General features: G+C 39.7%; 3 protein-coding genes across 6 annotated transcripts in view; 1 reads left to right on the top strand and 2 right to left on the bottom strand.

Moving 5' to 3' along the window:
* The window catches only part of LOC140999528 (collagen alpha-1(XX) chain-like), a 42114-nt gene extending 40717 nt beyond the window's left edge, over positions 1–1397 (bottom strand). The window contains exon 1 of the mRNA XM_073469967.1: positions 1343–1397. The gene's annotated coding sequence lies outside the window, so the exon portion shown is untranslated. The remainder of the gene's footprint in view (positions 1–1342) is intronic.
* Positions 1398–5647: 4250 nt separating this feature from the next.
* Positions 5648–13755, bottom strand: LOC140999529 (solute carrier family 35 member C2-like). Of its 2 annotated transcripts, none has more exons than XM_073469968.1 (10): positions 13657–13755; positions 12387–12576; positions 11192–11342; positions 10698–10761; positions 10496–10568; positions 9949–10117; positions 9517–9600; positions 9019–9194; positions 8566–8695; positions 5648–7385 (listed from the first exon to the last, which is right to left on the bottom strand). In XM_073469968.1, exons 2-10 carry the CDS (start codon positions 12495–12497, stop codon positions 7240–7242), a joined length of 1104 nt encoding a protein of 367 aa, XP_073326069.1. In that variant the 5' UTR covers positions 12498–12576; positions 13657–13755; the 3' UTR covers positions 5648–7239. The 2 variants fall into 2 exon arrangements, with proteins under 2 accessions (XP_073326069.1, XP_073326071.1); XM_073469970.1 differs by lacking the exon at positions 13657–13755 and adding an exon at positions 12961–13617.
* Positions 12591–14609, top strand: LOC140999530 (transcription initiation factor TFIID subunit 13). Of its 3 annotated transcripts, none has more exons than XM_073469973.1 (2): positions 12591–12607; positions 14007–14609. In XM_073469973.1, exon 2 carries the CDS (start codon positions 14011–14013, stop codon positions 14383–14385), a length of 375 nt encoding a protein of 124 aa, XP_073326074.1. In that variant the 5' UTR covers positions 12591–12607; positions 14007–14010; the 3' UTR covers positions 14386–14609. The 3 variants fall into 3 exon arrangements, with proteins under 3 accessions (XP_073326074.1, XP_073326072.1, XP_073326073.1); XM_073469971.1 differs by lacking the exon at positions 12591–12607 and adding an exon at positions 13778–13882; XM_073469972.1 differs by lacking the exon at positions 12591–12607 and adding an exon at positions 13781–13882 and having other exon boundaries at positions 14010–14609.
* Positions 14610–14721: the final 112 nt, after the last annotated feature.

The raw sequence follows: 14721 nt of genomic DNA, 5'->3' as shown, positions 1-14721 counted from the left end.
GGGGTAATTTAGAATCATTAAATTCCCAATTAAGTTGATTGTTTCAGCGCACTGATGTCCTCTTGAACAATAAAGTTTATTGTTGAACTGTGAAATATCCTGCCTTCCTTGCATATCTGTCTCAAGTGTTTGATAACCACATATGAGAGATCATTGCAAAAAAATTGTGTATATCGGCCGATATATGATTATCAGAACTATTTACTGCCTCATATCAGTATTGGCATTGGCCCCAAAAATCGAGTAGGCCTATAGGTCGGGCTCTACTTTTATTTACTAACATTTGTGAACCTGTCAACAGAATCACAGTATCCCAAACATATTCAAAACATTTTTTTAAAGTGATGTTGGTGTGATTTCTCATGCTGTGCATCTGTAGATGGCAACACTAAAGTGAAATTAAAGTGATCAAGTCAATGTCATATGGCTTAACTGCCCTTGGAGTGACCTCACCTGGGAATAAAAGACAATACCATAAACTAGTTTGAACTTATTTGACCTTTTAAGTACCCAGGTGACCAAAATGTGCAAAATTGAACAGTTTTTGAGTGGCGTGAGTGTGGTGAATACAGTTGACATCAGCATCTCTTTGTTTTTGTTTTTTACATAAGACATGGCCACATATAGTACAGACACTTTTGAGAAGTACGAAAGTGATGTCTTGCAGACACCCACTACAAAGTGATTAACATTAATAAGCAGATAAATGCAGATGAGCAACACAGTTGTACGAACTTAGAATGATCTTTTCCATAAGTGAATAAACAAGCTGTTCTCAGAGGAAAATAAGGTCCCAGAACACTGTTTGAAGCTAGAAAGGTGGCAGGGTCCGCCACATATAAACAAAGTAAAACTATAAATTGTGTTGTCCTTCAAGGTCAGTTTGTTTATTCAGTTTATTCAGTCATGAAAACAAAGAGAGTTTGTTTATTTAGTTTGTTTAAAAATCTCAGTCAATGAAGATCTTTGTCTTCTGATGAACATGTCTTCCCCAGGACTACATAGTGCTCCTTTAATAACTGCGTACATCACACTGTTGACAATGGTTAACTACAACGTGTAAAAGGCGGGCTATTTTAATGGTATTGTGGAAAGATTTCAATCAATAATTATTGTTATATACTGCCAATTATTTTTTATGTGTATACATTTCGCAAACAAGCAGCAGTTGAACTTCCTCGGGTTTACAACAGTTTCGAACAATGGACGACAACTAGACCCGCAACATCTACTGTTAGCTTGTGTTTTGTCGTCATTTACCTGAGAGCACACAGTGAGGACCGGTAATAAACCTGTTGTCCACAGTGATACAGCAACTTTGTCTGTCCAGGTGAGGTCTTACCTGGCTGTTCGGTGGGTCCACGTTATTCCTTCACAGACTCCTCACAGCATTCCAGAGGTGGGATGTCAACACGCGCCAGTTCCGCTAAACTGTGAGAGCAGCTCCTCTCATCAGGTTGTGTCTGAGCTCCTCCGCCTGAAACCCGAGAAGAAGGCCCTCCTGCTGCTCCGGCCTGGGCGTGGCACTGCGAGGAAGGTTATAAAGTCCTCCACAGAGCAAACTGGGCCAGGACAAGTGCAGCACACACTGACTGAACACACCATCATACCTGCCCCAAAGGGGTTTATATCACCTGACTAGAATACAACCTCTGCTACAGTAGATGTAACAGATGCAATATGTGTTTGTAGGTCTGTAGGCATGAGTGACCATTTTGCTCTCCATCAGTGGAGGAGAAGCAATAACTTGCTTATTTACCCCAGCAAACAGGTAACCCTCAGGGAACGTTCCCTAAAAGTTTTCTGAGGGTATTTTGTGTAACCCTCAGAGAACCTTTAGCGAATGTCCCCTAAAGGTTCTCAGAAGGTTATTTTTTACAACCTTTAGAGAACCTCTAGGCAACGTTCCTAGAGGGTTCTCAAGATTTTTTGGTGTAACCGTCAGAGAACCTTTAGGGAACGTTCCCTGAGGGTCCTGTGAAGTTTTTTTTTTTGTGCGTGTGTAATTGTCAACCATAAAGGTTCTTTAAAGGTTTTACAAAAATAACCTGTGGGTTAGGGGTTAAATTTGAAAATTTTATATCAGTTTATAGTGCAAAATGAAGTGTTGGCTCCTTTTCCCCATAAATACTGTCTACTTAATTTCCAAACAGCTGTGTTGGAACCAGACCATACTCTGAGGCTAAACTCCATGAATCTGGGCTGGGCAGGTGCAGGGTTGGTTATTAAAAAGTTGTAACTTTCATTGCAGTCAGCAGAAGCATGGCTGTATGACAACAGCAGAGAAACCTCGTGTAAGTCAGAGGCATCAACTTACATTCATAAATGTACACTGTTCGACAACAATATAATAATTAATATGAGGGGTTTTTAGCTATATTCAAAGTACCTTTTCCATCCAAACATGTAGGAGTACTTGAGTAGTAGAGTGGATTAGAACAGGCTTCAAGAGAAATGTGCTCCCTGCAATACTTCACTTAATCAAGTTGACTCTAAATAAACTTGATTACTACAATGATAGCTCGTGTTAACATCATGGCTGATGGGTAAACGTAATCAATGTAATCTAATGTAATCTTCCAGATCAGGAACGCAGTGCTCACCCTTTGACATACTTGGACACTGAATAGACTCGACCCATCATTAACATTATTTGCCCCATCTGTGCTTTTCCTGCTTAGTCAAAATGTCTTGCTCTATTAATATATACAAAGCTACATTTCTTACGTTATTTACCTTTAACAAGCTGGTTGATTTAAGAATTACAACAGGACTACAAACTTGGCCTTATCTGTAGTTCTGTTTCTGTACATTCAAAAACGCTCCCACTCCCACACCCACCTCAGAGCTGGACTTTTTGGGGTTTTAATGAAGCTTTCTGCGGCAGCTCTCTGGCACATTTAAGATGCGTCCCTTATGTGAAAGTGACATTGTTGCAATCTAGCCAGAAGAGCCTAAATAAATGATTTTAGCGAAGATTGGTCACTGCCACTCGTCCACTACCCACTAATAATTAGGCCACAACGTAAATTTGAACTGTCACCTCATCGATGTGTGGTTCTCCACACCAAACTATTCTCAACCTTACCCTAACCCCAACCAGTCGTCTCGACGTCACGACTCCTAACCATGAACTAGCTTAATTCTTAGCGTACCTCAGAGTGCAAAGCTAAGAGGATAAACTAGCATATTTTGCAGGGGAAACCTACTGTGACACAACACCTGTTGACATTCTACAAAGCTGCATCACTTGCTGTTGCTAGGATACACTTCACATGGGAATCTGTAATTAACAGTAACACTAAATTCATAATAAATTGACTTTGCCAAACTTCCCACGCTGTCATCTGTCCAATGAAAAGTAAGTTGAGTTACTGTATATATTGCTAAAGAGTGTATTAGTGTTGTTGGACTTAAGGTTACCTAAGGCTGTTTCACGGTTAGTTATCAAAGTTAACATGCCATCTATCTACAAATATTCCCTAGTGTAAATGTTTTCGAATCTCTAGCTACACTTGGCAGTAACCAATATACCCCGTTATTTAACGGTTATGTTGTAGCAAAAATAATTCTGTCTGACTTCACATTGCTCTGACGGCCCACTCTCAGCGTTATCAAACCGGCAAAAGTAATCACAACAGTTTAATTTGGTCATATCTGGTGAGAGATTTCATGAGTGTGTCCTCACAGGGCACAGCAGTGTGCAGCGCTACAGGTTTTTACTCATTTTAGCTCTCTCCAAATGGGTATCATGGCTGCAGAAAAAGTAAATGTGGTCACTCCAAAATCTAAACGTGGTCAGAGTTGACATTTAGATTCAACATTTAGCATTTAGATTTAACATTTAGATTTAACATTGACATTATATTTTTACAAGAGAAGTAAATATCACAAAGTTAACAAATATTGCTGTAAATCTGGTCAAAAGTAACATTAAAAAATTCACGTTTTTTAAACATGGTTTGTTGCTAAATGTGGCGAAAAGTTGCTGTTTATTTTAGCATGCGCAACTTTACAATCGGTGCCCCATACCTGTATACCCCTGTATACCCTTTGTATCCAGCATAAAGCAGTGGCGTCTGTGAACCCGCACAACCTGGAGGAGGTGCTGTTGTTCACCAGGAAACATTCTTCCCACAACCACATCTACCCAGGTCAGACTAACTCAAGGTCAAGAATCCAGGGAAAACATTCAAAACATGTGATACAGTCAAGGTCATACTTCTGTATTGGTGCTGAGTCTGTCATTAAAATTCAGTTTGCCGGTGCAACTGACTCCCTGATATGTGACACAGCTCTGATGTCATCCCTGTGCACCTCTGACTCTCTTGTCATCAGACTGGTAGAGTTCAAGAGCAACCCAGAGCAGCGCAAGGCCATTCAACACATTGTAGCTGGTACCGCAAAGCCAGCAAATCTTGCAACATCCTGGCTTGCGCTCCTTCCGACAATGCCATCAATCATCTCTGTGAGAAGCTTTTAAAGGGCAATATGAACAAGCACCCGGTTAAGTGCTTGTACGCCTGCAGCTTTCCTGTGAAAAATACGGTATTCTCCAAGATAGAAAGGTTTTAGAAGTAATTCAGCATCAGCCAGACCCCTGCTGAAGGAACCAACAGACGTTGATGCTATTTAACTGGGCATTATGTAAAGATTTTTAGCAATTTACATATATTACATGTATTAATCACTGTTTAATTGGCCATTTGTGAACAGAATATGACGTGACATAAAAAGAAGAGACATTCAGCTTACAAAAAGTAACAACCATGTTCCAGCACAACACAGACGTTTCACTGAGCCCCTTTAAATATTCACAAGTACTGCTGTGAAGCTCAAGTTACTAGGACTGCTATGCTTCTTCCCTGCATATCAGAGAGGTTGTCACGTTTGGGGATTTATGCATATTGCAAAAGTGCACTGAGAATGCTGGAAAAACCTGGGCTTTCACCAGAGAAATGTGTGTGTCAGTTTGTGGTATGAGGTCTCACTGCTCCTAGAGAATATTAGTCTCTTTTCACTGGGTATCACTGTCATCTTAAATGCCTGTCCTAAAACCCTTTAAGCTCATCCCTCTCTTTAGAAATGTTAGAAATCATTTTGTTTCTAGAGAATTATTAGAAAACAAGGGGCCTTACTGAAGTGATGTGAGGGAGCCTTGGATGGGAGGATCAAATGACTGTATTCAGATAATCATCTCTCTTTCAATAGATGTCCATAAACTAAACACTTTGAGGTAGATAGAAACAAATAAGCATCTTGCTCACTCATTGGTTTATCATATAAACAGAAGATCATGTTTCCTCAGACTGAGGAACACAAGTCAGTTCCTCCTTAGTGGCTGGCTCGGTAAGGAGCACCAGCAGAAAGCACTTTTGAGCTTTGCCCTGTTTAACCAATTTAATTTTATTTACATTATACAAACATTTTACATAGTATTTAAATAAAATTAGAATGATTAGTTTCCTGTTAGTTTGACTTTGTAAGTATCTCATATCTACCAAATCAAACATCATCATTAACTATAGTTGAATTCAGTTTTTGTAGTATGCTCCATCTTGACAACCAAGTTTTACTCAAATTCAAATATAATGAAGTGAAAATGTACAAGAAACCGTGGGGGGTGTCAAATCGAACAAAATGCCAATTTCTACATAATGTTGCTTTAATTCGAAAAAGTAGACACGTATAACATTTCAAAGTGTGCTTCACATGTTAGTTATCACAATTTTTTCACTTTATTCTCAACATATTGCAACACTGCTGCATTTTACAGTAAATCATGGCAAAAAACATTCGAAAAGGTTTACTTTTTAAATGGCTTTCAACTCAAGTACTTCAGCTACATAACTGATTAAATCATCAATTATGATTTTTAAAATTAGCTCTTTAAAGCGTCTTCCTGACTACTGTGATGTTAACAAGGCACATTAAGGTAGGTCATTTTACATGTCTTCAAATAATGACTGGAATTGTGGGAGACCATTAGTTTAAGATTCAGTTAACCCTGCAGCTCATTACTTGGTTTAAATTAATGCTTTACTTTCAGCCAGACTTTGAAGAAAATTTGAATTAAAAAATGTTCTACCATACTGTGACATGTCCCAATAACAAGACATAACTTCATGGATAAATTCACATTCACATTCAGAGGTCAATAGTGCTGTCTCAGTGATTTCTATTCAGGGCTCTGACTCGCAGGGTTTGATTTGGAAGTTATTTTTCAATGTCACATTTGAGGCCTCAACTTTAAAATCTGAAGAAGCAGACAGGACTGAAAGTCAATTCATTTATCAGTCGACTGGCAGTAAATTAGTCAGCAACTAATTTTTTTTAAAATCAATTTAAAAAATACCACACATTCCCCCAATCTGAGAAGCTTTCAGATTTGCTTTTTTCTTTGTCTTATGTGGCAGCACCTGAATATCTTTGGGTTCTGGACAGTTTGTTGGACAAAACACACCAAAATGAACACCTTAGGCTTTAGGAAACTGCAAAGGGCTTTTGTCAGGCATTTTTACACCAAACAATTATTTAATTAATCAAGAATAACCAGCAGATGTATTACCATTATTTTGTAAGTTGCAGTTTGTTTTAAATTGTATTGTTAGCTTTGTTAACTCAGCCCACAAAGGAGAACAGTAAAGCCATCTGCAAAAATAGGAATCTGAGGAAGTATATTTTACATCTACTATCATCTTGTTTTTACACAAAATAAAGTTAATGATGTCCCTTTCTTGGGAATCAGGCTACATACTTCTGAAGTTAGGTTAACGCTGTTGCCACTCTGTAGTACCGGGATAGCAGGACACTTCAAATTCTAGTAGATTTTTCCTAAAACAGACACTTTTACAAGCAAAGAAAAATGACCCACTACAATTCAAAGTGTATCCCTTTAAAGCTGTTAACACCCTCTCTCTCTCTCTCCATACATCATACTTTGTTGACACTTGGATGTATTAGCTACATTTTTGAAGCTCCCCTAAGGCAAAAGATCATAACTTGTGTCAAGTCCACAGTTAATGTACAGCTGATAGTGAGGCTCTGGCCTGGCCTGAAGAGATGATCAGTGGAGGAAAAGCATTGAAGAGGCTGTTCCCTCTTTTTGTGGCAGTGTGTCCTAAACATGCACTGTAAAGCTTTGACATCACTCTTCAAACCACCTGATGGAAGTTGGGGTTGTAAAGGTATGAGTAGTATGAGGACAGTCTAGATTTCATTTGGCTGAATCTTGTGATGTCAGTGGAGAGTGATTTCTTGTTCCTCATCTTCATCATTGTATTCATCAGCTGCCGAGTCCTCTCTGTTGTCTCCGTTCTGCCGCAGTAATGGCAACTCGAGCTCCGGACTCTTACTGTTGAGCTGCCTTAAAGACGGGCCCTTATCTGAGGGAAAATATCACAAAATTGACATTGTCAACATTTTCACCACTTCTGTATATCCCCCACCACTCACACATTTTGTTTATTGTTACCTGAAGTTTCAGCTTCACTTGTACAGTAAATAACAGTCAAAAATATTAATTTATCGATACATATAGGTTCTGAATATTTGAAATTGACATCAAGTCAAACCGGCCTGTTGTGTTCGTTTCTTTACACTGGTCTGTCTCTTTATTTTCATCATATGCATTCCGCTTCCGGAAATACAACCTGAATACGAGCAAATGCACACAACAAAATGGCGGAGCGCAGCGAGCCGGGACCTCCACAGAGCCACCTGAACTCTTTCCCCCACCGCCCCACTTCAAATCCAACACATGGAGTCTATTTGGCTTTTATAAAAAGCAGGGAACAGGAGAGCTCGACATGACTAAAGCCATATGTAAACTTTGTCTCAGTCAAGTCGCTTACTGCGGTAACACCACGAACATGACGGCGCACATTGCTCGCCACCACCCTGAGAAAAAAAAACGATCTGGGGAAAGCTAAACAGCGGCCCTTGGCAGTGCAGCAGACAATAGATTCAACTCTCCACAAACTGCCAGCTGGACCAGACAAGGCAAATTTCAGTAACTATTTCAGTTACTTTTTGACTTGTTTTTTTTATTTAATTTATTTTCTAAAGACCAGCTAAATGTAGCAGTTTAGTTTATTGTAAGATGTTGGCGGATGACAATGTTTTTTGGGAGGGCAGGTGCACAGTTGTCAAAATAAATCTCACAAACTGATGTGATGTGTGTATTGTTTTTTGTAAATATGACTTATGATGTATTATCAAGTGATTGGTTCAACCTGTTCTTGGTAGGAAAGAAAATAACAATAATTGAAATATAAAATCGCAATACTTGTTTAATCAGAATCGCAATTTAAATCGAATCGGGACCCAAACATCGTTAGAGAATCGAATCAGCACAAAAGCATATCAGCCCAGCCCTACAGTTAATAGGAAAAGTCTTCAACAACAGTCAGAAGAAAATTCACTTGGATTTCCTTGTCCTTAACACAAAGTACAAAAGCCTTGTTATACTTGAATAAAAATGTAAAGGTTATGCCCTAAATGTCTTTGTCCTTATGTTACTGCCAATACATATTTTAACAGTCTAACAATACAACAAACACTTACTTTTGGAATAATATGTCTTGAGTCCCACATGTAATGAAATGCCACAGACACACACAGCGAATCCGAGCCAATTCAGTGCGCTCATTTTGTCTCCCATCAGAGATGCTGCCAAAAGCAGAGTACAAACCTCCTGCAGGAAAACAAGACAATAAAAGGAACGCAAGAAAGGGTGTGTTAGAAAGGTCTGAACAAGACCAGATTTCTGCAGCCCAGTGAGGCTTTACAAAGATGTGATGTTCTTTACACTGCAGACAACAGAAGTTGTTAGATAAAGTAAAAATGCAGACAGTTTTAATGTGTGCAGATCCTTAGTAATAGCAGAGCTGCTGACAAATTTATTTCAGAGATAAAGTTCTAGTATAGTTTAGCATATAGTAGCAAACAAACATATTAAACTCAGCCGTTAGACTGACTGATTCAAAATTAAAGTCATACTACAGAACTACAAGGTACCTTAAAGATCCCTGATATGGATAAAGTGAGGCTGGAGGTCCGGGAGACTAGCAGGAACTCTGAGAAGCCCAAACCAAAGGCCAGTGAGCCGCCGATACTCAGTGTGAGGAGTGAATACAGGAGAGGTGAGAGCTCTGTCACCCGGAATATCTTATCTGAGAAGCTGAGGCTCAGTCCTGTAAACAAGAAGGATACAGAGGAGAATCTACAATGATGTTTCCATGGGTCAGTTATGGGACATGTCAATTGATATTCCAGGATTTTCGACTCAGATTAATTGTAGATCTTATGTAAGGGGTTTTCCCAAAGAAAGGGACAACACTTGGTAAATGACACTGCTAGCTCTGCTTCAACCAACAAAGGTTAAGTTGAGTGCATTTGTATGGAAGGATACATTGGAAAAGACTGAGAAAAAGTGAAAACAGTAGTGACACTCTGCACACAGTTTACTGCAGTGACAAAAGATGAGTGAGGATGACAAACCACAGCTATACTCACCTTCGTTATATAGGAAGAGGGGAAAGAGGCCAAGGAACATGAGCGGTTGGAGGTGGTACATGGCGTCTATAGGATTCTGAAGGCCTGGAGGAAAGTTTGCAGAGGAAGAAAATGTGGTAAGAAGCTTGTGTGGTTTCAACTATATAAAATTAATTTCTCCTAGTTATGCTAATACATAAAAACAAATTTAGATGTACCAAATAGTTGTTTCAGCAGTTAAATTGTCATTCTTGTCTGACTCTTCTCTTAGCTGAGACTTCTACTTCTACTTATCTGTCAATTCATTCAAGATGATTGGATAAAGGTTTTTACTGAAAAGCTAAAATGCTGTTCTTTTTTGTGTGTGCATTTTTTAGGTGATTATGTGGCTAAAATGCTCACAAGCAAAGCAATTACAACAAGACTGCTCCACATGAGTGACTTAATACTGACCCAGCTCTGATTTCTGCATGAGGACCTGGGTGAGGGTCCAGCGGATCCCCCCTATGAAGGATGCCAGCAGCACCATGATGAAGCCCTCCAGGTTAAACTGGGTTGACTCGAATGTAAACATAAACAGACCACAAGAGATCAGCAGGACCACCAGGATCAGGAATGGATTCTGCACGAAAAGGGACAGAAGAGACAGCAAGAAACAGCAGGAGAAAAGAATTGAAGATGAAAAATACACTCTCACTACTGCATATGAAAAAAAAAACTATCGGATTAAAAATGCATCCGTTACAGCCATCATGCATTTCTTCAAAGATACTGAACTTTCTGTTCATTTATTTACATGACTGTAAAATCCAGACAACAGAGCAAAAGCATTTCTTCTTACATGCACATAGAGACTGTATGATAACTGGACTTTCTCATTCTCCAAAACTGTCAGTAAAGCAAGGCAACATTAATCAGATTGTTACCATTTTATTGTTCAGCAATGATAGGATTGTTTCTTTCCTGCTACTGTACAAATCGGTTCAGTTTGGTCACTCACCGGCTCCTCCAGTTTAAAGACCAGGGAAAAAAAGAGGATAAAGAGCACTGCTGATGACTTGGTCATTGTGTACCTTAAATGACAAAAAAAAGAGACACGATAGATGGAATTAACTGTTTAAATATAGTACCGATAACCTGAAGTTTGTCAGTTCATATAAAATAAGTATCTTCTATTACAAGAGCCTGAGCCACAAACTTACAAGCTAATGGTGATGAAAAGGAAGCTCCAGTTGGAAAGTCCAATATCCAGTGCTGTTGCAAAGGCTGGGAAAGAGAGGGACAGAATTTAAGACTTTTAGAAGACAAACAATTTACAATAAATCAAGTTCATGCATCAATATGCAATCATGAAATTTGATTGTGAATAAGGGGGTGGGCTATACCAAAGGTGAAAATTCTTTTGAATCCTTCATAGTTAACTGAATAATAGTGAATAGTAATTTTAGGCTTCAAACTGGAGAATTGCATGGGGTATATTGATGTTACAGAAAGTAGCTGATCCCATAAGAAATGAAGAAAAGGTGTGATTTACTGTTGGTATCAACATGGACTTTAGTCAGTGAGCATGTGTTTAGTCCAAGTCAGTGAACATGATAAGAACTGACTATCAGTCTCTTTTTCTTATTATCTCTTCTCTGAATACTCTGAATACCGTGCTGCCAACTTTAAAGACACAAGACCACTAAAATCTCACCTGTTGGAGCCACTTTATGGAGGTAATCTGTCCAGCTCAGAACGACGCGGGGTTTGCCTGTCCAACACTGCATGGCCCGTCGCGTCAGAGCCGAAAGGCAGAAGTTGGCGGTGAGGTGGATTAAAGTCATGAAGAGGGGAAAGTGGAAGCCCTGGGAGAGAAACAGGCAGGGTAATCAAGATAGGGTTGCAACAGAAAGAGATTTTCATGGTATGATAAGCATCTCAGAAATTATCATGATTTAATGGTATCACAGTATACAATATTACACAAATATTACTATTATCAGTTACAATGACCCTTAAAGACATCAAAACAGGAGGGTTTTTTTTGTTAAACAAATGCTTTAGAATAATTTCAGAAAATATAATGTCCTGACTGACATGAAACTTGATATGAACTTGAAATATAAACTGATCAGTCACAACATTAAAACCACTGATAGGTGAGGAGAATAACATTGACCATCTCCTTACAATCAAATGTTCTCAAGGGAAACTTTGAATAGGCATTGCTGTGGATGTTACTTCGACATGAACCACCAATCTAAACACTGCTTCAGACCAAATATACCCCCTCTTAGCAAACCTGGCCATGAGACACTGAGGGCAGTGCCACCCACTCAGCAAGACAACGCCTCTTACCACACTGCAAAAACTGTTTAGGAAAGGCTCGTGGAACAGGACAAAGAGCTCAAGGTGCTAATCTAGCCTCCAAACTCCCCATATCTCAATAAGATCGAGAATCATTGTGAAGTGCAGGAACGAGGCCGAAAACTGGTATACTGCTGCAACCCTACACTGGGAGATGTCCTACATAAGACCTCCTCCAAGAGAGAATCAGAATTAGAATCAAAAGCACTTTGTTGACCCCCGAGGAGGATTTGGTACGTTGTAGTTGGTCCTACTAGAATAGAAATATCAAACTATAGAGATTTAATAAGATAGAAAGAGAGAAGAAGAGAAGAAAAAAGAGTAAGTAAAATAAAAGTTCACTTTAAAAAATGCAAGCATTAAACTACAATAAATTACAACTATGCATCTGTATTTACATACATACAGCACTACATGGATTTTCCAACAAGAAATTCAGCTTTGATTATTTAATCATCTCAAATAAAACCATGGAAGTGCAGTGCAGAAGTACAGTGTTGTTGCTGCATAACCAGTAGTGCTTTACAAACTCCTTCACTTACCTTCATAAGCCATTTGTTATAGAAGGTGATGCCTATAGAGAAGACATAGTAAAGGAGAACTAGTCCAACAGTGCGAATCCCCCTGCAAATGAACTGGACAGGGCACGCCATATAGGGCTGCCAGGACCACAGGTCCAGAGAACACAGCTACTGTGGAGAGCTCATCTCCAAACTGCATCTGCACCCCTTCCTGAGACCCAGAGTGGACAGAGAGACACAAGGTTAGGCTTTGGTTTTATCTGTGCAGTTATTTATTTATTTTTTTTTTTATTTTTACAAATGAACACGCATATAATAAGTTATCAGAGTTGTAAATACGCCTGCTGCTATGTTACCTTGCTGGCAACCTTAGCGTTAGCTCAAGTTTGACAACCACCATCAGCTAGCTGTTATACCACGTCAGCTAACGTTAGCGGTTACACCACTGATAAGAAAGCTACCTAATGTAAACAACAGTGACCTAACAAATTACTAAACTGAGTCAGGTAGTTTACTATTACTAATTAGACAAACTCGGTTAATATCAGGTGATGAGCTCTCTAGTAACGTTAGCTAAGGTAACGGTGGCACTTACCAGATGGTTGCTTGGCTAACTTTGACAGGTCCAATTGTTTTCTGGGTTAACTACCGCTATAACCCATTACCGTAGTGCACATTCGCTTGCAATGTAGCTAAATAGGTATTGTATTTCTGAAATAATTGTACTGACTTTGTACACAATTAAATAAGCAGTTAGCAGTTATTCATTGACTCAGAAAGTAACGCGGCGCTCCGTTAACCTCCAACATCATCACTCGCTTCTGCAACTGGTGACCAGAGTAGACGGTGCGTTCAGTATCATTTTCGTATGGCGACACCCTCATACTGAACTCCATTGGTCAATCCATACATTAGCAATGGCCTTGTTTATTCCTCATCTACAAGTCACATGCATTGTAACCTAAGACATTGATCGAATCAGTGTTAACCAATATTTAATTCGGCGTCAACACATCCCACCAAGAAGTCGTGTGACTTAATATGTTTTGACTTTTCTGTCTTGGTTGTCAGTGCTCGGTACTGCCGCCCCCATGAAGATTTTCCCAAAAAACACATTAAATGAAAATGTGAGTTAATCGAGTTTACACGCGCGAACTTGGCTAACGTTAGCTACTTTACAGTGTAACGTTAGCTGACACGGGTATTTAAATAGACATATTTTAAAATGGAGCTCGGGCTCTTCCAGCAGCTGACAAAACGACTGAGAAAATGAGCTATTAAGGAAACCTACCGTCCGTTGTGTTGGCCATATGACTGAGTAACGTGTAAACTTTGTGGTATAAGCTAACGTCACATTACTCGGGGGGCAACATAGTTGAAGGGAAATAACCGCAAGGGGCACTATTTTCTATAGCAAGCCCTTTTTCCACTTCCGCAGTCGAGGAAACAGAGGCGGAAGTCAACACAGACCGGAGACGAGCGCAGACTGTTGTTGTGATACTTCGAAGAGCTACAATGTTTGTTTTTACACTAAATTCTGTGTCGTATTTAACTCAACATTGAAAAAAAACATAAGTTACTGCTCGGCGTTAAGGTGTTTGTAATGCTCGCAAATTAAACGATGTTTTCGTGTGTTTTCAGCAGAATGGCGGATGAGGAGGACGAGCCTGGCTTCGATGAGGAGGTGGACGACGGGTCCAGCGGAGTGGACGTCGGTCACGGGAAGAGAAAGAGGCTTTTCTCTAAGGAGCTCCGGTGCATGATGTACGGATTTGGAGACGACCAGAACCCGTATACAGAGTCTGTGGATATTCTGGAGGACCTGGTGATCGAGTTTATCACGGAAATGACCCACAAAGCGATGTCTATCGGACGGCAGGGTCGCGTCCAGGTGGAGGACATCGTGTTCCTGATTCGTAAGGATCCCAGGAAGTTCGCCAGAGTCAAAGACCTGCTGACCATGAACGAGGAGCTGAAGAGAGCCAGGAAAGCTTTCGACGAAGCGAATTATGGCTCCTAACCTGGCCATGAGACACTTTCTGGACCTTCATCAAACTTGGTCGTTCATTTCTTTTTTTCCTTGTTCATTTGCTGACCTGTGTTCCTGATTTGGTTCAGACCTGACTGTTTATGTGATTTACGTTATTTTATATGGTGGTATGACAGTGATGAGCGATGACAAAGAGTTGTACCTAATGTCATGCTGTCTGGGACTGTTTGAATAAAGCAACTTACATATTGTCATTTATGTAAATTTGAGTGCCAGAAGAGACTATACTAAGAGACAACCTCGATCACCACCTCTCATTGAGAGAGAGTTTTGGAGCAAGAAACCTGATGCTTCTCTCTCAGGATC

This window comes from Pagrus major, chromosome 7 (genome assembly GCF_040436345.1).
Source record: "Pagrus major chromosome 7, Pma_NU_1.0".
In the NCBI taxonomy this organism is placed as follows: domain Eukaryota; kingdom Metazoa; phylum Chordata; class Actinopteri; order Spariformes; family Sparidae; genus Pagrus; species Pagrus major.
The sequence above is the reverse complement of the archived record's forward strand: the minus strand, read 5'-3'. Positions and strand labels throughout refer to the sequence as shown.

Bases quoted from the DNA above. Each gene is read 5' to 3' on its own strand.
- LOC140999529 (XM_073469968.1), bottom strand. From the start codon at position 12,497: ATGGCGTGCCCTGTCCAGTTCATTTGCAGGGGGATTCGCACTGTTGGA. The intron at 11,343-12,386 runs GTAAGTGAAGGA...TTTCTCTCCCAG, and splicing joins ATAACAAATGGCTTATGAAG to GGCTTCCACTTTCCCCTCTT. The intron at 10,762-11,191 runs GTGAGATTTTAG...TCTCTTTCCCAG, and splicing joins CCATAAAGTGGCTCCAACAG to CCTTTGCAACAGCACTGGAT.
- LOC140999530 (XM_073469973.1), top strand. From the start codon at position 14,011: ATGGCGGATGAGGAGGACGAGCCTGGCTTCGATGAGGAGGTGGACGAC.